The sequence below is a fragment of the Notamacropus eugenii genome, chromosome 1 (genome assembly GCF_028372415.1).
Source record: "Notamacropus eugenii isolate mMacEug1 chromosome 1, mMacEug1.pri_v2, whole genome shotgun sequence".
Taxonomy (NCBI): Eukaryota; Metazoa; Chordata; class Mammalia; order Diprotodontia; family Macropodidae; genus Notamacropus; species Notamacropus eugenii.
In genome coordinates, this window is record NC_092872.1 from 606,153,902 (window position 1) to 606,175,919 (window position 22,018).

Below are 22,018 nucleotides of genomic sequence, written 5' to 3' on the forward strand. Positions count from 1 at the left end.
AAACCGTTGAACTACGATCCCCAGAATCCCCTGGGCTGCACGGTGGGGTGCAGGAAGCTCCGTTCCAATTGAGGGCTAAGGGGCGGGATCTTGGAGTGGCTCCTGAGGCTCCCCCCCTAGGCGCTCCCTGTCCTTCGCACTTGTCCTCCCACCTCTGGGAGCGCGTTTGTGCCGCCCGGTCTTGGGCTCGTTCTGACCCTTTGGCTACAGCTGTGCTCCCTCGTGTCCTGCGTGGGTTGGGGGCGAGGGAAGCTGGGATCTAGGGGTTCTGGCAGCTTGCGGTGAGTCTGGGTGATGTCGTTTAGGCGGGGTTCCCCGGGTGTGCCAAGGTAAAGCGGCGCTGTAGGTGATCTGGAAAGCAAGGACTGACTCGTTGGCTTTGCAATTCTGTGTATCCCCAGCACTTGACTGTGCCTGGCACTTAGTAGGGATTAATAAATGATCATTAACTGACCAGTGACCCGAAGAGGAGAGGAAGAGACTATTACAATCCCGCCCCCTGCCCCTGTTACTAGTATCTCCCCTTCTGAGATTCCCTCTCTTTTTACTCTACAAATCTTGTATTATCTAGTCATTTATATGTGTATATCTAGTTAACATGTACATGTCTCGCGTCTATATCTGGTTATTACCTAATTATTTACATGTATGCATTTGTTATTACCTAGTTATTAACATGTTTTTATCTTATATTAGTTATGTATATATATCTAGTATTAACTAACTAGTTATTTACATGTATATGTTTGGTATTACCTAATCATTAACTCGTATATATCTGGTATTAACATTTATCTCACCTATTCAAATGTGAGTTCTTCAGGGAAAAGACTGACTGTTGCAGAGTGCCTGACTCCTAATAAGTGTTTAATAAATGCTTTTTAATTGATTGATGAGAGCTGGGGGGAGGGGGGAGGAAGCATGATTCAAGTGATGGGGACAATGACAAAACATCCTATATATCAAGTATGCTTTAATTGAAGATGCAATATCACCATTTGACCACTTCCCAGGAATGGCTAAGAGGTTGTTCCTTTAGGAAGGAAATGTTTTAGAGTCTTAAGAGTTTGAGGAGTGTACTTCACATCACAGGAGTAAGCCTGAGTCCTGGTACCATGCTTTCCCAAAGGTCTCAGAATCTATTATTCAATACAACAAATATTAAACACTAATATGTGCAAAGCAATGAGGATATAAAACCAAAATCAGTCCTTAAGGAACTTACACTTGTGGGGTGGGATTGGGTAGGGAATAGAATATGTAAGCAATTAATTATATACATGATTGAGGAGGGAGAGAGCACTAAAAACTAGGAGACCAGGAATGGCTTCCCACAGGAATTGGTACATGAGATGAGACTTAACAGAAGCTAGGGTCTCTCATAGCCAGAACTGAGGGACTGACTTTCAGGCAAAGGGTGTACAGTTTATACAACGGCATGGGAGGTCTAGATAAAAAAACCCCAAATAAAATCCTCAAATATGGAGAATACAAGACTTGGCTATGAAGAAAGATTAGACTTATTTTGCTTTCCCAAAAACAAACAGAACTAGAAGTAAAAGATATAGGGGTGGGATAGAGTTTTAAAGAGATCATGGAGAAGAATATTTTACCTAACTTTGAGGGAATATTTCTTCACAGTGAGAGTTGTCCAACAGTGAAATGGAAGGTCTTCAGCAAAAGGCCAGGTTATCACTTGTTAGGAACATTATAGAAGATATTCTTAAGATATAGGTTGTACTAAAAGTCCCCAAGATCTCTTTCAGCTCTGAAATCTTTGCTTCTGAAATTGTTAGCAAATAAATCAATAATTTATTAGATACTGCTTTTATCATATTAACAAAGTAGCACATTTTGAGATAACTTTAGTATGTCATCGTGATTATATCATATTCCCTATATAATTCTGCAGTCCATGCAGCTGGAAAGCATCATCAGTATACTCCATCCTGGTCAAGTGGTCTGTGTTTTCCCCCAATACATGCCATTATTCTTTGATTGCTTTTATAGATTGCTCTCCACCATGTTCCCATCCTTTGCTTTGTGGATTTCTATAAGTTATATATAATTTTAACAAGATGTTACTTCCAACTCTAATCTCAACTATTAAATATTTCTTTTGCACAAGGCATATAGTTCCATGATTATATCCAGGAGTGTCACTTGCTTCCCCAGAAATCATGTAGTCAATAAAAAAGTATTAACAGATCCAGATGCTTTCATTTCTTTTCATTTTATCTTGAATCAGCAAAATCTCTGTGCTAAAGCTACTATTTTAAGTGACACTTTGTAACAAGCTATAAGTATTGTTAACTATATTCATGCAAATGCAACACGTCATTGTCAAGTTCATAATATGCTAGAGTTGAATGATGAGGGTATTTGGTGTGGATTTGCCCTATCATTCTCAAGAGCATTGGTTATCACAGGACAGGTGTCAGCCAGAATTTTATCTCAGTAAAAACAGTTACATTTTATGAAGAACAGAATCAGTAATGTGAATTATTGAATGATTTCTACAGAAATGCTGCATTTCTGTACGATATCATATCAAATCAAAATGACTTGAATATTTCTTTGCAATGTAAAACTAAGTCTATCCAAGCTTTTTGGAAAAAAACTATCTTTTTTCAAAACACTTCAGATGAACATTTTCCCTAGCTAGCAAAAGTCATTGATGAGCAGGATGAGATATGTGAATCATTTGAAGAACACACAGCTGTTACAGACCTACTAATTGGAGAATACAATGAAAGGTTCACTGACTTTGAGAATCATATCACATCACATTTCAGCCTCACCTAGTTGATATCACCAACTACAGATGGAATTGATTGAGCTCTCAGTAGATGACATTTTAAAGTCATTGTTTGATGCTCAGAAAGATCCAATTGAAATATGGAAAATTGCAGTAGAATACCTATGCCTTTGGCAACCTGGTCGAAAAATGCTTTCTTACTTTTCATGCACTTATTGCTGCAAATCTACATTTTCCTATCTAAACAAATCAAGACACCCTTAAGGTCACAAGTAACTGATGATACCTATTTAGATGATCAACTGAAAGTTCAGACCCATGCTGCAATCAAATATTCAAATGTTTTCTAACAAAAAGCAGACACAACAAATTCATTAAAAGATTAGTTAACCTTACAATTAACAAATAGTTTCATTTTTTGACATGAAGTATCCAGATATTTTTAAACTTTAATTTTTATTTTTAGTTTTCAACATTCATTTCCACAAGATTTTGAGTTCCAAATTTTCTCCCCATCTCTCCCCTCTCTCCACCCCAAGACACCATGCATTCTGATTACCCCTTCTTCCAATCTGCCCTCCTTTCTATCATACTCCTCCCTTCCTTTATCCCCATCTTTTCTCTTTTCTTGTAGGGCAAGATAGATTTCTATACCCCATTATTGCATTTCTTATTTTCCAGTTGCAGGCAAAAACAATTCTCAACATTTGTTCCTAAAACTTTGAGTTCCAACTTTTCTTCCTTCCTCCCTCCTATCCCCACTGAGAAGGCAAGCAATTCAATATAGGCCATATATGTGTAGTCATGCAAAAGACTTCCATAATAGTCATGTTATGAAAGACTAATTGTATTTCCCTCCACCCTATCCTGCCCCCCATTTATTCTATGCTCTCTTTTGATTTTGTCCCTTCCCAAAAGTGTTTACTTCTAATTACTCCCACCTCCCATTTGCTCTCCCTTCCATCATTCCCCCACTTCACTTATCCCTTTCTTCCCAACTTTCTTATAGTGTAAGATAGATCTTCATACCAAAATGAGTGTGCATGTTATTCCCTCCTTAAGCCAAATGTGATGAGAGCAAGCTTCACTTTTTCCCTCTCACCTCCCCACCTTTTCTTCTTCATTGAAAAAGCTTTTTCTTGCCTCTTTTATGAGAGACAATTTACCCCATTCCATTTCTCCCTTTCTCTTCCCAATATATTTCTCTCATACCCAGGAGATTTTTACAAAATAATGCACATTTTAAAGTATATCTAATCGAAGTTTCTTGAATGCAGCCTTATTTGATTACAGTATTAATGGGGCAACATTAAGGTTCTCCAACATGAAAAGGTTCCACCTTTGGTTTAATTTATATGAACGTCAGGTTATTTTGTTTACCCAATTCTAATTTTTCCTAGATTGTTTTCTTCAGTTAACTTTTGCATCTCCTTTTCCATTTGCCCAATTGTTCTTTTTAAGGAGTTTTTTCTCCAGTTAGGTATTCCACTTCCTTTCCCATTTGTTCAATTTTCCTTTTTAAGGAGCTGTTCTCTTCAGTGAATTCTTTTTTCATATTTTTAAAATCATTGGCTAGTTTTTCTTCTATTTCTCCAATTTGGATTTTAAAATACTTCCTGAGTTCTTCCAAGAAGGCTGTTTGTGCTTCAGATCAGTTCATATTCCTTTCTGAAGTTTCAGATGGGAGTACAGTTTCAATGCTGACCTCTTTGGTATTTGTGTTTTGGTCCTTGTCTCCATAGCAAGCTTCTATGGTCTTTTCTTTTCTAGTTTGCTTCCTGTTCATGATGCTCTTAGAGTGGATCTCTGCTTCTGGAGCACAGGGGGCTCAGTCCCACATTCTTGTGCTTAGAACTTGAGGCTTTGTGTATCGTGGCCTCTGTTTCTTTCAGCTAGAAGCTAAAATGCTGCCACTTACCTGGTGCTGAGCTGGCTGGTATGCCAAAGCAGAGGCGATGTTTTTCTGAGTTTCCCTGGAGTTACCCTGGAGTTTGCTATGTTAGGTGTGTAGGAGAGGTGGTCTGGCCTCAGGAAGTCTCCTCCCCTGAGCTCGATTATAGGCAAGCTCAGTGGTTGGTGAACCCCTCTGCGCTAATGTCTTCCCAATTCCCCTGGCTATGCTAAGGCACGCCTGGGGTCCTGGTATTGGCAGTTGCATTGGCATTTGCTGGCTTTACCCCCCTGGGGCTCAGGATCTTCCCCTGGTTTGCTGAGGTGAGACTGTCTGGAACAGCTCTGATCCTGCACTGGTCCCCTTCAGTCATAGCATGAGGGACCTCCCTTTACTATTTTCCTGGCCTCACAGGCTGTGTACCTCTTCAGTTGATTCCACTATTCCAGGATTTTTCTTGGGGAGATATTCTCTGGGTTTTTCAAGGTCAACAAGGGGAAGGGGAGAGCATTTCCCAATCACTCTGCCACCTTGATTCATGGAAGTTCAAGTAGGTGACTCACAGACATTTAACCTGCAGGGTGATAGTCTCAGAAGTGGTTGTGGCGGTTACCTGGGCTTCTGCACTTCTATCTCGCTCAGTTCCACTGTGCTGCTGCTTAAGACCGCCTAGGGCTTCCAGCTTGGGCACTATGGCAGGTACATGCTGATATCCGTGCTGGTACCACCTGTGTGCTCTGCACTCCCCTAACCAGGTGCAACAGATCCTCCCCGTTGACCTTCCGGGCTTGTCCTGGGCTGTAAATTTGCCACACTCAGGCTTTATTGGATTCTGCCAATCTAAAATTTGTTCATATTCTCTTTTTAGAGGTATCTGAAGGAGTTTGTCTCAGAGCTTAGGTGAGTACACAGTTCTCACTCTGCTATCTGGGCTTTGTCCTAGTCCCCTCAAATTCTTTTGCAAAATGAAACCACTGCCCCTAGGAAAACCTGGAAGGGAAAGACGTTACCATGGAGGCTGTTACCATGGTAACTACGGAGCTGGCACTTTAAGCTGGCCTGACTTTTCTAACAATGTAGTTTGACTCAGGAAATCCCTTTGTCTCTGGCTCCCACACTCGATTCCCGGCATCTCTACCTGTATCAGGTTCTTCCTCTGCGCTGTGAGGCTCTTCAGCTCGGGAATGTAGGTGCCAGACCGGAAGTGAGTCGACCCCAAGGATTGCCGGACCTCGTAGTCCTTGGGATACATTGGCGTAGGCTTCTTGTGGGTCCAGGATGGGAAGGTAGCCTGTTGGTGCAGAGCACCGGTTTTTCTGGGTCTGGGAGAAGAGGGTCAGCTGGAGAGGTGAGGACCGGAGCGGGGACGGGCGTGGTTGTGAGCAGCTTGGAGGGAGGAGACAGAAGCTGTGCCGGGGAGAAACCCCTGCGGGATGTGCGGGGTAGGGTCGGGTCCAACGCTGGCGCCCATCCGCCACCCTGGCTTTTACCCTGGGGGGCCGTGAATTTCAGGCTGCCCGCTGCCTCCGGCAGTTCATACCGGCCATTCACAGGGGTCGGAGCAGGACACGGAGCAGGCAGGCTGGCCAGGGAGGTGGAGCAATGGGGGCTTCCTGGAGGAGGTGGCATTTGACCATCTATCCCTTTCTCCCCCTCCCTCATCTCCTCTCCCTCCCCTCCCTCATCTCCTCTTCCTTCCCTCCCCTCCCCTTCTTTCCCTTCCCTCTCCTCAAGTTAGTTTCCTCCTGTGTAAAAAGAAGTTGAACTAGACCTGGGGTTCTTAACCTGCAGTGCCTGAGAGATCTGTAGATAGATTTCAGGGGGACCCCCTTGAACTTGGATGGGGAAGATATTACATCTTTATTTTTTACTATTCTCTGGTTTTCTTTGTATTGTTATGTATTTTGTTTTATGTATTTAAAAAACGAAATCTTGAGAGGGGGTCCATAGCCTCCACCAGACTGCTGGAGGGTCCAAGACACACAAAAAGTTAAGAACCTCTGAACTAGATGATCATTATGGGTCCTTCTGGTTCCCCAAAAGAGTTCCACAGTGGGATATGTGGAAGGAGAGACAAGTTGGTTTTCCCATGGTCCAAAGGTGGCACTGGGTAGCCAAGATAGTCACTTCACCCTTTTTACACATGCATTTTCCCATTGATTTTAGGGCTGTGAGGCAGGTGGGAGGGGAGGATCTTTCATAGGTGAGGGTGGAGATGTCTTCAAGTAAGGGCCAATTCCAGGGAAGACTGGAAGAAATGTGAGAAATAGGTTTAGGTGGAAGGGAAGTTTGCTAATCATAGTGTGTGGGTTCCCCAGTAGAAATCGATAATAGATTTAATTTCCATGCAAAGAACAGGGGCATGACAACGAAGAAAAGTCCTTTGCATTTAGTTAAGTTGGAGACATGACATTGTTAACACAAGAGAGAACAGTTTCTGTAGAATGGAGAGAGGGAGCAAAACAATCAACTTTGATCAGCTGTGTGTTTGTGCAGCTTCTCTGCACATAAACAACCTTAGGCCATAACTTTTACTTTTAGCACAGTGCCTATTCCTGCATCAATGAGAAACCAGTTCACAGTAGGTGGCTTCTCTCTAGGTCAGAGTCTGACCTCCAGTGGGACCTGAAAAATTGGTTCCTTTGTCCAAGCAAAGTTTGGAAGTTGATGAAACATTGAGATGTAGTGGAGAGAACACTAGACTAGGGAACCCAAGTCATGTCCCAGCTCCACGTAGATTTGGCTATGTGATTTTTGGCTGAATTCTTTAACCTCTGGCCATTAATCTTCTCAACTGTAAAATGAGGGAACTGAGTTAGAGAATCTCAAAGAATTCCCCCCCCTCATCCCACTAGCTCTAATATCTTGTGATATTTTATGACCTACAACTTCATTGAGCTGCCGTTTTTGAATTCTCCCCTTGCATTCCCGAAACTTCCACTCTGGACACTTTACCATCTTCAGCTGTCCTATCTAAGCCTGTCTTTCCTTGAAGTACTAGCTCTCCCTCCTTTCCCCTGTCTACCTAATACATTCAGAAATATGTTGTTTTATATATCATACTGAAAAACATAACTGTATGTTCCCATTAGGTTATTACTGTCCCTCCTCAATCTAACAGTTTAAAAATATATATTGATGGAGGATTAGTTCAGAAAGCAATTTTTTCACAACTACCCTGTAAAGCAGGTGCAAGTGTTATCCCTATTTTAAAGATGAGGAAACAGACTTAGAAAGGTAGTGACTTGCCAGGGTACTTTAATCCAGCACTTTTGATTGTTTCTACTACACAAAACAGTTTCTCAATATTTACTGGTGTTTTTTTTTTTAAGCTTGTGTCTCATTTCTTGCTACTAGTCTAATCATAAGGAGCTGTCACCTAGTATCTTTGATTCCAAATGAGCCTTGAAATGAACAGAATAACATGCTTAAATTTTTTCAAGAGAACTGAAACAGCTCCAACCCAGATGCTGGTTGGAGATTTCTAAGTTGCCACCCTCCCACCCTGACAAAGTGCATAGAACTGAAAATCTACTTGTATACTGAAAGCATACTTGTGCTTCCAAAGCAAATGGTGCTGGCAGCTTGCCTTTTACTTTGTAATATTTTTGCTAGTGTGGACATTTGTTGTGTAATGTTTTTTATTAACTGAAAGCTTTCAGTTACTTCCAGGACTCCTCCAAACAAATGCTTTGCTTTTGTTTCCTTCAGAAGTTTTTATTACCAGGATTGCCAGTTTCCTCAGGGATAATAAATCTTAGAATTTTAGAGCTAGAAGGGACTTTAAGCATCATGTTATCCAATGTCCCATTTTATGGAAGAGGAAACTGAGGTTCTGAAGTATTTTCTCATGATCACATAATCACCGTTAGCAAGGATTTTATGACAGGTTTCCTGTTTAGAAGAGATCCCCTTCAAAAGTCCTGTATCCACACAAAATTGTGAATGAGTAATAGCTGTGTCCACTGACTTTCCTAAGAGTGGTGTTAATTTAACTCTTTTCTCTAGTTGGGGAAATTTTAGGTACTTGTGGGATGACTGTTTTATGGTAGAGATCCTTTCTTTCAAATCTGGCCTTTTAGTCAATTCTCTAGGTTTGTAGACCCTGACTCTGGGAACATTTGTGGATCCCAGCCTCCTCTCTCACAGGCTGCAGACCTGTATTTTCTAGCTTCCTACAGAATACCTCCTCCTGGATGTCCATCTAGCACCCAAAACCAAGATGAATAAAACTTAGCTCTCCCTGTCCCTACCTGCCAACCTTGCTTTTCCTCCTGATTTCACTGTTTTTATCAGGGAAACTAACAGTTCACCTAGTCTTTTGTGTTTGAAACTTTGTTATTTGATTCTCTCTTGTCTGTCATATTCAATCATTCACCAAGTTCTGTTGATCCTACTTCCAATATACCTTTCATGTTGATCCCTTCCTTTTTCTTTCCACTGTCTCCCACAATCATAAAATCATAGAATTTGAGAGTTAGAAGGGACCTCAGAGGTCTTCTAATCCAACCTATACCTTATCAGGAAGCATCTCAGGCAAGTGCTCATCATGACTGCCTTCCTCTTCATAGTTTATCATTATCCTTTATAAACTTGGTGTCCGGACCTGAACAGAATCAGCCAATCAACAGCTGTTTATCAAGGGTTTGCTAGTGGGCACTTGGGTGTGCTAAACCAAATGAAACCACCCCTACTGTCAAGGGGGAATTCTGCTGGGGGAAAGAATGTATTCACAATAAGTATATAAAAATATATACAAAGCAATAATACTCCAAATGTGGTCTAAATAAGGAAGCCTATACTTGAACAGCTCTGGTGGCAGAAAGCTCACCACCTCTCACTAAGCCCTTTCTGCTTTGCCAGCTCTAATTGTAAGGAAGCTCTTCCTATCAAACTGAATCTGCCTCTATACATTCTACCCATTATCCCTGATTCTACCCTTAGGGATGCTGTCCTGTTCCCTTCAAACTTAGCCATCATGTTTCTGTTAAATCTTCCCTTCCCTGGGCTGTATGTTCCTGCATCCCTTAGTCGGGCATTATGTAGCAAGCTGAGGCCCCTCCCTCATCATGCTGATCACTCTTATATGGAAATACTCCAGTTTGCAGACCCAGAGGCAAGAGGCCAGATATGGTCTATCCAGAGCAGAGTACAGTGGAACTACAACCACCCTCCCCCCACTACCGCTTGTTCCAGATGCTTTTCTTCTGTTCATGAAACCTAAGAGAAGTTCAATGATGGATCCACCAATTGTAAGCAGTAGAACCAAGATTCAGACTCAAATATTTTGACTCTAAGTTCAGTGTTATTTCTGCTTCACCAGGCCTCCTCCCTATCCAAAGTATTCAGAGTTACCCAAGAGAGGTGGGAGGCCAGGTGGAGGCATTTCTACCTTTTCCTTAGGGGTGGGTGACCATGGGTGGTGGTGGGGGAGAGAGTATTAGTAAAGTTCACATGGGTTGTGTCTGCTCCTCCCAACTCTCCAAGTGACCCTGGGTGTCACTGCTTTCAGGCCTATTCAAAACTTGAGCCAGTCAGCTCTATCTACCCCAAGATGAGCTTGCTCTAGGAAAATGTCAATTTAGCATTTCTTTTAATATGCACTTTTCATACTTCTTACAAAGAGAGGGTTCCAAAACAAAATGAGGGGGAAAGGAATGTTTCTATCCTTGTAGCTGAACTAACTAATTCTGTGTTCTCTCCTTCTGTTCTCTTTCCTCGCCAGCCCATCCTTCATATAGCTGGTAAAAATCATTGGGTCTGTGTCACTCCCCTGCTCAAAAGCCTCTTGTGGCTCCCTATTGCCCCGAGGATCAAATATGAACACTTCCCTCTTGTAATCTGAGATGTCCCAGCGTAGGCCCACCCTGCCTTACAGGCCCAGCCCCACCGCCCATTGCTCTTCTTGGTTTGTTCTCTGTTCCAGCCCATTGCTCTGTGATTTCATATATTTATCTCAGCCATCCTGCATGCCTAGAACATAGGCCTTCTTCCACTCTGTCTGCTGAAATTCTTTTCTTTGTTTGGGACATAGGCGCCATCTCCTATCTGAGGCCTTCTGTAATCTCCCAGCTAAAAGCCTTCTCTCCATCCTCGAGTTCCTAGAGTTCTTTGATCTTTCCTTTGCCCCTTTCATGTGCTTCCTTGTATTATGCATATGCATCATTTCCCTAGTGAACTGAAAAAGAAAGGGATATACCATTTTTCATATTGTACCCCTGATACCTAGGAAAATGCCTTGTATGTAACATGCTCTTAGTATTTGATGAATTGAACTGAATTGAATTCTCAGACTCTATCCCTGGATAGGATAGGGTCTTGGGTGTGGAATTGAACCTTTATTTCTCCCTGTGTATTAATTCTGTGCATGTATATATGCATGTACTTCACTGTGTCTCCATCAAATTCTAGGAGCTCTGTTGATATTTAAGAACAGCCCATCCCTTCTCTCTCATCTCATGAATAGACACTATATGATGTACTTTCCCCCATCTCTGTGGAGTCCACAGGATAGATGATGTATTTTCTGGGTCCCTGATGCTGCCTTTCTTCTATCTGTTTCAGGTCTTACTCTCTTAGGGTCCTACCTGGGGATCCAGAGGGTTGGTTCCATTCATTTGTTCAGCTGACATTTATGAAATACGCTCTACTTACAAAGCTTACATTCTGCAGATATAAACTGGATTCCTGGACTTCATCTAACAATGGAAATTCACCCTAGGATAAGGAGTACTCATTGGAGCTTTTGGTGGTTTCAATTCTGGGAGAAAGCAAGGACTTGAAGGATGCTCAATCAACTCTGACAGCAGCTCTGGCAGCTCTGGCGTTGGAGGAATCACTGACCATTCTACCTAGGGAAATCAAAGTGGAAGCGCCACAGCAGAGAACAGTGAGGAAGGAATTTCTCATGAATAGTCTGACCCATGTGCATGAAAAAGTAAGTGAGGGTGATCAAAGATGGATCAGAGGATAAGGACTGAGGCTGACTGATCTTTCTCAGACAGAAAGATGAAAACAGTTACTCATATAGCACTTGACAGTTTTTTGAAGCACTTTCACCTATTTTATGCTCGCAACAACCCTTGGGGATGGCATTATTTCCATTTTACAAATGAGGAAACCGAGGGTCAAAGAATTGAAAATGAGAGTTTGTTAAAGGGTAGAACTTTTAATTGAATTCAAGTTTTCTGAATGCATTTTTTTCTTTTTCTAACATACCAGTATAAGGTTGCTTAGATAGTGTAAGCTGGAAAGAGGAAGGTTGGCTTGGTTGGCACTGCCCCCTGCCCTCATTCACTGAGTTTGTTTGGGACTTCATCATAGGGCTCTTTATCATGTCCTTTAGCTCACTCCCTCTTCTTTCAGTTTTGAAATGTGTAACAATGTGTAGTCTAAAGCTAAGAAGAGAGGGATGATTTCCATCTTTCACTTGTGTGGAAAGAGAACAAGGATGTAGAGAATAATTTACCCCCTCTCCCCGTATCCCAGAGATCCAAAAAGTGCATTTCTCCAAGTTGAGTAAAACCAGAAGGTCTGAAGAATATATATATTTTTAGTATTTCATATGCTTTCCCATCTTTTTCTCACATCATCCTTTCAGAAACTGATATGGTACAGATAGGGTATATAGGAAGGATTATTTTGAAGTAATGAAACTAATATTCATGAATCATTTGTGGGAACATTCATTATCTCATTATTAACCCCATTTACAGATGAGGACATTGATATCTCGAGGTTAAGCAACATGCTTGGGATTGTCGAAGTGGGACAGACTGGTAACAATAGTATGGTATTCTAAGTCCCAGTTTCATGTTTTTTTTTTCCCATTGTATTATAATGCTTTTCTGATACTGTTATATCCATGAAGCTTCTTTTTCCAAGTAAGAAAATGGATTCTTCGTATATTTTTTGAGGCAAGAAAGGGCATTGAAGTGTTTTTTTCTCATTAAAAGCAGTTAGTTATTCATGCATTTTAAGGTTATGTGTTCAAGTTGAGGATGTGAATTCAAGTCATTTTCTGACTCCCCAGAACAGAGCTCTGTCTTATGCAACCTGCTATGAACAGAGGGACAAAGTTGGTTCTAAGTCCATGGCTTTCCCCTCTGGTTCTGGGAGAAGGCAGGATTTCTATGCATTTGCCTTCCCTATCACTGGGATGGGAGATTCATGTTTAATTGGTATGAGATTTCTAGCCCAATGAGTCTGGCATAAATTAGATCAGTTTTCCTATGTTTCCTCTTCCTCTTTCAGTCGTACTTTATCAGAACTCTTTCTTTTCCCAAGAAGGGAGCACAGAAAAGCAGGGAATGGATGCTGTATTCCTGGTTGCCAAGTTCCAGGTAAAATAGGCTTTCCTTTTTTTTCTTGTCATGTCATCTCATTTTCCAGATTATGGTTTTTTTTCTTCATTCTGAAATGTCTTTGTTCAATTGCTCCTCCAGTAACCAAAATCCTACTTTCTCATACTTAGGAAATTAGTTTTATTCCAGTAGATGATGTACTCTCTATGACCAAGGATTCTTTTTTTAAAATTCTTTTTTATTTTTCCTATAGTCCACCAAAACAAATTCCTACATTAGCCATATCTAAAAATGCATGTCTCATTCTAGATTTCAAGTCTATCACCTCTCTGGCAGGAGGCAGGTGAGGTGATTTATTTGCAGGCTACTGAACTAGTGGTTTATCATTGCATTAAGCAGGGTTCTGAAGTTTTTCATTTTTTTTTTAACTATAATGTTGTCATTATGTAAATTGCTCTTTCAGTTTTCCTCAATTCACTCTGCACCAGGTCATAGAGGTCTTCCCAGTTTCATCTGAAACCATCTATTTCATCATTGCTAATAGCAAAATAATATTCCATTATGTTCATATACCGCATTTTTTAGTCATTCATCAATAGGTGGGCATCCCCTTAATTTCCAGTTTTGGGCTACTATGAAAAGAGCTGCTATAAATATTTTTGTACGTATGGGCACTTTTCCTTGTTACTTGATTTCTTTGGCAGTGTATGCCTACTGGTGGTATAGTTAGGTCAAAGGGAATGAACAAATTAATAACTTGGGGGGCATAGTGCAATATTGATTTCCAGAAATGCACAGTTCCACCAACAGTATATTAATGTACTCCAGCATTCTTTTCTTTTTTGTCATCTTTGCCACTCTAATGGATATGAGATAGAACTTCAGAGTAGCTTTAATTCATATTTATCTAATTATTGATGATTTGAAGCATTTTTTCATAATTATTTTTAACTTGGATAGCTTCTTTTGAAGACTGCCTTTTCACATCCTTTGACCATTTATGTATTGGGAAATGGCTCTTAGTCTTATAAATCTGAATCAATTTTTAATATATCTTGGATATGTTACCTTTGTCAGTTTAACTTACTGCAATGATCTTTCTCAATTATCTGTTTCTCTTCTAATTTTAACTGAGTTAGATTTTCATTTATGCAAGTCTTTTCAATTATATATAATCATAATTGTTCATTTTATTTTCTGTGATTCCTTGTTACTTGTTTAGTCATGAACTTAGATCTGAAAGGTAATTTCTTCCTAGCTCCTCTAATTTTCTTATGATGTCACCATTTTTGTTTAAGTCACGTATCCATTTGGAGTTCATCTTGGTATACAATGTACAATATTAGTTTATACCCAATTTCTGTCAAACTGCTTTCCAGTTTTCCCCACAGATCTTTATCACACAATGAATCCTTGCCCCAGTACCTTAGGTCTTTGGGTTTATTGGACACCCAGCTATTATGTTACTTGTTATATAACTAACCTATTCAACTGATCAACCTCTCAATTTTTTTTTTACTAAATCATTTTGGTAATCAGTTTACCAAATCATTAATACCAAATTTTAATAATTTTAATATTAGCTATTTTAATAGTTAAATTATTAATAGTTAAAATTTCATTTTAATAATTAACTATTTTATAGTATAATTTGAGATTTGGTATTAATAGATCTCCTATTATGTTTTTAAATGCATACCATGAAATATGGCAGATTACAAAAAAACCTCTGATTATACTGAAATGCGTTTATTAAAAAACTTTTTTTTAATTCAAGTTCATGGACCCTATGTTAAAAGCCCCTGTTCTAGCAAATATTCTTTGCTTAACTTTTGTTCTCCCTCAAAAATGAACTGGTGATGGGTACAATAAAAGAGAGAGATCAAGAACTATCTGCTTCAGGTCACATGCCTTACCAAAAAATACTCGTATCTTTAATTCTGCAAGTATCTCTTCTGAACCATAAGCTCCTCCCAGTGCTTTTTATCTTTACCTCTTCCCTCTAAGTCATGGGGGGAAAAGGACCATGAATGAACAAGAATGTTTGTATTTTAGGAATTGGTGACATTCCAGGATGTGGCTGTGAACTTCACCCAGGAAGAGTGGAGGCGACTGAACTCTGCTCAGAGGGATTTGTACAGGGATGTGATGCTGGAGAACTACAGAAACATGATCTCACTGGGTAAGGATAGCTTGCCCTGAGATTGAAAATCTTCTCTGTTTTTAGAAACAACCTCTCTTCCCTCAATGGGGTAACACTACATGATGGAAAAGACTCCTAGAGAGGGAACTAGAGTTACCTTTAAATTTTGTGGTCCCATTCATGTTTTAATATCACTGTATGGTCATGTACCAGAAACCTGTGGGAGTTACTCTGAAACTAGAGTGACCTTTGTGCAACTTTGAAAGTAGAATGATGCTTGTGTCAGGATTGGATAAAGGGCAGCATTTCATGAGACTTTAGCTGTGTCAAAGCCAAAAAAAAAGGAATAGGCCCCAGGCAGAGATGCTTACATATTTATAAATGAACATTAAGACCAGAGAGGCAGCAGGTAATAGGGAGAGACATCACGTGATCAATCCAAAAATATCTGGTCAAGAAAATAAAAGTGGGGTGTAGAGGGCCTTTGAATAGCTCAGATGAAAAGAAAAAGAGGACAATCAAGAGGGAAACTGAGAAATCTTGGGGAATCATGTTAGAGGCTTCATGGAGGAGAAGCTTCATTAGTGTCCTCTGCCCTCTCCACCCTTTAAGGCTCCCTGCTTCTTCTGTGGCTCCCAGGCCCATCCAGTAAGTAGTTATTAAGTATATAGAAGTGCAAGGGGCTGGGGATACAAAGACAGAAAGAAAAGCAGACCTAACCATCCAGGACTTTACACTCTACTTGTCAGTAGGGAAATATATAGGTAATAATTGGCAGAGACTTCAGGGATACCCCATTTCCTTGTTCTTCTACCTTTCTAACTACCGTTTCTGTCTCTTGTTGTCTCCTTGTTTTTTCCCGTAATGCAGGTGTTTCTCCAAATATCTATTCTTGATTCTTTTTTGTTTTCCTTTTATACTGTTTCCCTTGACCATTTCAGTCTCTCCTACGGATTCCACTGTAACCTTTATGCAGAGGACCCCCAAATCTACACTTGCTGTCCCCAGCCTACCTGCAGATGCCCATCTTCAGCAGAAACAAGTCATTTCAGACTAACTTCATTTCCTTTTTTAATAGGATTATAAGATCTGAGGATGGATGGAGAAATAGTTTAACTAGCAGAGCATTTGACAAAGCCTCTCATGCCTTTTGAACAAGATTGAAGTGGCCTAAACAACTGTACAGTTAGGAGAATTCAGAATTAGTTGAATGGTCAGATACAAAGAATAGTCATTGATGGCTCACTGTCAGCACAGTTAAACCTAGGCAGCACTGGAAGAGATCCGTGGTGTGTGTGGGTAGGCTGCAACAAATGTTTTAAGAAAGCAATTATGAAAGAAAAGCACAGTAAAATATGTAATCAAAGAAATACATGAGCAAAAAGAAGGATGGATTAGTCAGGTGGCAAGAGGAAGGAATAAACAAAGACAGCCCATATGTTTCAATGGTATCCTCACAGTGTCAAAAGAAGGCAAGGAAGGTCTCCAGCATGTTGGATGGACACCCTGTGGTGAACTTATGGGAAGATATGGTCATAGTCATGTAGGATAAGCAGGCAGAGATGGGTTGCAATTCTCTTCATTGAAGAGAATACCTACACTGATGAGATTACAGAACCATTTGTGAATGTGAGTTGAGTATATAGGTATGAAGTCTTACATGGTTTCAATAAAATCAATTTCATAATCACAGAATGGAGGAGTCATGGCTAGATATCAGTTTGCCTGAAAAAGATCTGGGAAATTTAAAGGAGCATAGGCTTAATAAGCCTCAGTTATGATATAACAGCAAAAACAAAAACACCGTGCTCCCTCTTTCCTCCCAATCTTAGGCTGAATTCATTGTGTCTAGGACTATCATCTGCTATCCTCAGCCCTGACTGGACCAAATATGGAGTGTTATATTCAATTCAGAATGCCACATATTATGGACGTTGATAAACTGGGGTATATCAAGAAACTTACCACAATGGTGAAGAGTCTTCAAATCATGCCATATGAGGAATGAAGGAAATGAGGATGGTTAGCCTGGAGAAGAAAGGACTTCAAGGAGGCACGATACCTGAGCAAGATACTTAAGCTATTCATGCCTCAGTTTCCTCATCTATAAAATAGGAGGGTTGAATTTGATGATCTTAAAAATCCCTCCCAGCTCCAAATCCATAATCTTATGAAATACAGAACCACTCAAAAGATCACCCTGGCCAACCAAGTGGATAAAGAATACATATTACCCAGATTATGACAAATGGAAGGGTGATCCATTGCATAAGTCTATTGGTACAAACACAGGGGTTCCAAAAGTCTTATAGTTTTAAGTTTAATAGCTGAATAGTAGCTTTAATAGTTTAAAACTACACTAAGACTTTTGGGTCACCTTCTATTTTGGATAAGTGTTGCAGCTGGACAGCAAACTGAGGTCATAACTGAATAGGAAGGGAAAAAACTGGATAGCACTTAGGAAACTGCACTGCTTTCAATGATCCCAAGTTGCTTCCAGCTCAAGAATCCCCTCTTCTATAAATCCCTTTTCAACTGTTCTAGCCTATCTAGCCTAAATTAATCTCTAAGTTTCCCCCCCCCCCCCCCCCCCCGGCTGTACAATACTATGATTCTATGCCAATGCACTCCTTTCATTTCAATTCCAGGTTAAACCATAATTTTCTGAAACATTTAAATGGAACAAGCTTTTTTTTTTTTTTTAAAGAGATATAATATTAAGTGGTTTGACCACATCCCCACTGGTGCATATTTTCTTCCTCAATTTACTTAATAATAGCTGTAGAATGTTTACGTTGCTCAGTCTTTTGGTTCTGGGAAGGCCCACTGGGCCTTAATGCAGGTGTTTCTTTATTCCTCCAGTTTTTAGGTGAGAGGTTTTCACTTTATAGAGTTGAAAACAGGCAGCTTCATTGTTCTTTTCCTGAAACTGTACACATCCTTATTCTCTGCTTTCCCAGGCCAGAGCTTCTCACCTAAAGTCCAAGTTCAGATAGTTATACAAATCTGAGATTCCCAGTTATTTGTCAGTGAAACCATAAATGAACTCCAGTGAACCTGCTACTTCTTGGTGACATAACCTTAATTCTCCTTCAGAGACCTCTGAGCTTCCTTCTGAGCTTTATATCCTTTTCACTTTTCTATAAAGGAGGAAACAAGCATTTATTAAATTACTGCTTTGTGCCAGGCACTCTGCTAAGCACTTTCCAAAGATTTTATTTTATCCTACCAGTGCTATTATTAGCCCCCTTTTACAGATGAAGAAACTGAGGCAGACAAAGGTTAAATGACTTGCCCAGGGTCATGTACAAAATTGGATTTGAACTCAGGTCTTTCTGACTCCTGGCACTATCTACTGTTCTACTTAGCTGCCTGAGGGGTTGGGACTGAGTCCTGAAACAGCTGTTTGTCCCTTGCAAAAACAGCTATATTTTCTTTATTTGTTGATTAGGGCTTTCCATTTCTAAACCTGATGTGATTCTCCAGTTGGAGCGAGGGGAAGAACCATGGATACTCAATCTAAAGAGAGCTGCAGAAAGAGAGATACCACAACATACCTCTACTGGTAAGTGAAAAAAAAATAGGCAGATGAGATTCACCAGAAGTAATAGCTCAACAATTCATCTGCGAAGCTTTCAGGGGCTCCAAGGCCTGCTGAAATTGTTACTGCCACAGTTCCACTGGACGAGTCTCTTTTTCCTTTTTGGGGAGGAAGGGGTGCCATTTTTTTTTCACATTTAATTCTTTTGCCTCCATCTTCATGGATTCCTTTCTTAGCTAGGAATTCTTGCCCTTGTTCTTGCTCTTTGAAGGAGTTACTTTTCTTTACTCACTAGAAGTTCTTGTCCAAAGGTACACCCCATTCTCTAATGACTTTTAAAATCCCATCTGGTCATTGTTTCCTTCTTTACCTTTTCAATGCTGGATAAGTTCTTTATGCATGCACCTTACTTAATGGGCTATATATACCAGCCTCCCCTGTCCTCTACTTTCTTTCCTCTCCCAAGATTATGGGGCAGTTTGAGAGCCTGCCAATGCCAGAGATGTATAATTAGCATTACTTTCAGTTTTATTATAATTCCTCAATACAGCAGTTTCCATTCTTTTTATATAGTCTAATCTAGTATGCATATATTTACAGGGAACACTTGACATTTGTGTTTTCTCTTTGTATTAGATTGGGAACATAGGCCTGAGTCTCAGGAGTCAACTCTAAAACAAAATAGGTCTGAGGAAGCAGAATCATCGGAGACATTAATGGGAAAACTCGGAGGGGACATTCCTGTGGAACTTGTATTTGGAAGAATTCATGTGTCTGAGAGTAGATTGGAGAGGCAAAGGGGAGACTCTTCAATGGAAATATGGAAGAAAGCTTTCTCTCAAGAAAAAAGTTTCAGGCAAGTATCCATGACTCACAAGAAAACTTCCCATAGACAGAGAGTCCATGTATGCAATGAATGTGGAAAAACTTTCAGTCACCACTCAGCCCTCGTTAGACATCACATAATTCATACAGGAGAGAAACCCTATGTATGTACTGAATGTGGAAAAGCCTTCAGTCAGCACTCAGCCCTTATTAGACATCATATAATTCATACTGGAGAGAAGCCCCATAAATGTCATGACTGTGGGAAAGCCTTTTTCATCCGTTCTTCCCTTATTCAACATCAGAAAACTCACACTGGAAACAATCCCTATGAATGTAATGAATGTGGGAAAGCCTTCTTTGGTCTCTCCACCCTTACTCGACATCAGAGGACTCATACTGGAGAAAAGCCCTATGAATGTAATGAATGTGGAAAATGCTTCTTTGATGGTTCATCTCTTACACGACATCAGAGAATTCATACCGGAGAGAAGCCCTATGAATGCAGTGTGTGTGGGAAAGTTTTTAGTAGCAAGTCATCTGTCATCCAACATCAGCGACGTCATGCTGGTGAATAAATGAGGGCACATAATGAATTTGAAGAAGTGCTTTGTCAAGAACTGCTACTTTGTTAAATTTCTAACAATCAAGTTGGAACCAGACATTTCATAAAGCTTTTTAAAAGATCTCCTATATTAAATCTATTGTTTGAACTTGTTGCCCTCTATGATTACTTATTTGATTTCTCTTTTGCTACCAAACTACTTTTTTTTTAACATTTTAAATTTTATTAACATATCTTGTTTTTACATAACCTTCATTTCTGAATATATACCTCCCTCCTTCCCTACTCAGAAAACTATCCTTTATAACAAAAATAAAGAGGAAAAGCAATTCAGCAAAACTAACTGAGCCTGATGGTATAGGCAAGTAAGTTATATCCATCATTCCCAACCTCTGCAAAGATGGTGGGTGGGGGGCTGAGGGAAGATTTTCTTAGCTCCTCTTCAGGGACACCTTTGGTCATTATAATTAATATAGCATTCAGCTCCGTGAGCTTTTTTATTTTGTGGTCATTGTGTGTGTGTATACATACATTCACATATACATACATATGTTTATGTATACATATATTTTTTTCCTGATTCTGCTTACTTTTTGTTCCTTCCTATAAGTCTTTCCATTTCCTCTCTGAATTCTTCATAGTTATCATTTCTTATGGCTGACACACTCTTTTTTAAGGTCTTAGAAAAATCACTTTCTCAGATAGCATGTCAAGAATAATGATTACAGAGATAAACAGAGCATGGGGGTAGAGAGTGTGGGACTATGACAACCTTAGGTTTATTGTAAGATAGTGTTTTGGCAATACCTAATCTTTTAGTTCTGTTTTGACCTGGTATTTATCTTGCATGTAGTCTATCTACACTTTCTTACATATGTGTCTCCTTGACAGAATGTGAACTCCCTGAGGGCAGACACTATTTCATGTTGGTCTCTCAGTGCCCAGCACAGAGTAGGTGCCTGCTGATAGGCGACTGCTCATTCAACAACCATTTATTAAACTATCCTATACCAAGCAAAGAGATTACAAATGAAATAAAGACATGGTTCCTTTTGTCACTGAACTTACTATGCAGCAGAAGCAGGCAAATCACAATACACCAGTCTATCATATGATAATTGGTTTAGTGTGACAGGTACAAAACACTTTGAATGTTGAGGGAAGCAAATGATTTCTGCTCTTCTTCTCCCTTGCAGCCTTCCTCCTCTCCTTCTATCAGGCCACCTAACACAGAGCCTGCTATGCCCCCTACCATGTGGGTAGGGGTGGCCTCCTTTGATTGGCTGCTTGAGTCTTTAAAACTGGTGAGACAGCCATCCTCTTTTCTGCCATCTTCTTGGCTGAGCTCCTATCCGCTGTGCCCAATGTGGAAGCCATGAACTGAACCAGCAATGGGAAGGACTTCCCTTGCTACCCATCTTTTATGCTAGCTCTGAAAAATGAGTTTAACGTTACCTATTTCCGTTACGTATTGTCTGTTCCCAGTTTCAGCACTGGAGGTGATTACCACAGAACTGGGAATCCGAGCTACGGTAACCTTGGAGCCAGGGTTTCGTTCCAGCTTGCTGTAGCCTGGCTTGTAGAAGGTGGTGACATTGGGAGGTTTGGAAAGTCAGAAAAACTACCGGAAGTCCAGAAACTGGAGTCTGTAGAGTCTGCTGGTAGCCACAGGAGTGCAGCGAGGAGCCAGCCCTGAGCACGGACCTACTTGTCTGAGCCTAGAAGCGAACCGACCTGGTCGCTGAGACGCCGTGTCCTGCCAGCAAGGGCACAAGCCTGAAATGAATGTGGTGGAGACTCCGCAAAGGGAGATATTCTGTAGCACTCATTCTGAGTTCACCCTCCCCAGGCAGAGTGTGAAGAGGGAAGAGGGATCTCCGCTGCGAGTTGGTTGTGGTCTGGTCGCTGCTGGACTTCCTCCGTAAATACAAGCTAAGCGATGCTGGCTGACACTGGGAAGTGTCTGCTGTCCTTCGGCCTGGGCTGGCGCAC

General features: G+C 40.5%; 1 protein-coding gene across 29 annotated transcripts; it reads left to right on the forward strand.

Annotated features, from left to right (window-relative positions):
• The first annotated feature begins 12 nt into the window (after positions 1–12).
• LOC140520651 (zinc finger protein 2-like) lies at positions 13–20,174 on the forward strand. Of its 29 annotated transcripts, none has more exons than XM_072634725.1 (7): positions 13–281; positions 5,518–5,549; positions 11,322–11,586; positions 12,903–12,991; positions 15,008–15,134; positions 18,547–18,660; positions 19,273–20,174. In XM_072634725.1, exons 4-7 carry the CDS (start codon positions 12,959–12,961, stop codon positions 20,037–20,039), a joined length of 1,041 nt encoding a protein of 346 aa, XP_072490826.1. In that variant the 5' UTR covers positions 13–281; positions 5,518–5,549; positions 11,322–11,586; positions 12,903–12,958; the 3' UTR covers positions 20,040–20,174. The 29 variants fall into 29 exon arrangements, with proteins under 29 accessions (XP_072490826.1, XP_072490835.1, XP_072490820.1 ...); XM_072634734.1 differs by having other exon boundaries at positions 11,371–11,586; positions 12,936–12,991; XM_072634719.1 differs by lacking the exon at positions 5,518–5,549 and having other exon boundaries at positions 11,214–11,586.
• The last annotated feature ends 1,844 nt before the right edge of the window (positions 20,175–22,018 follow it).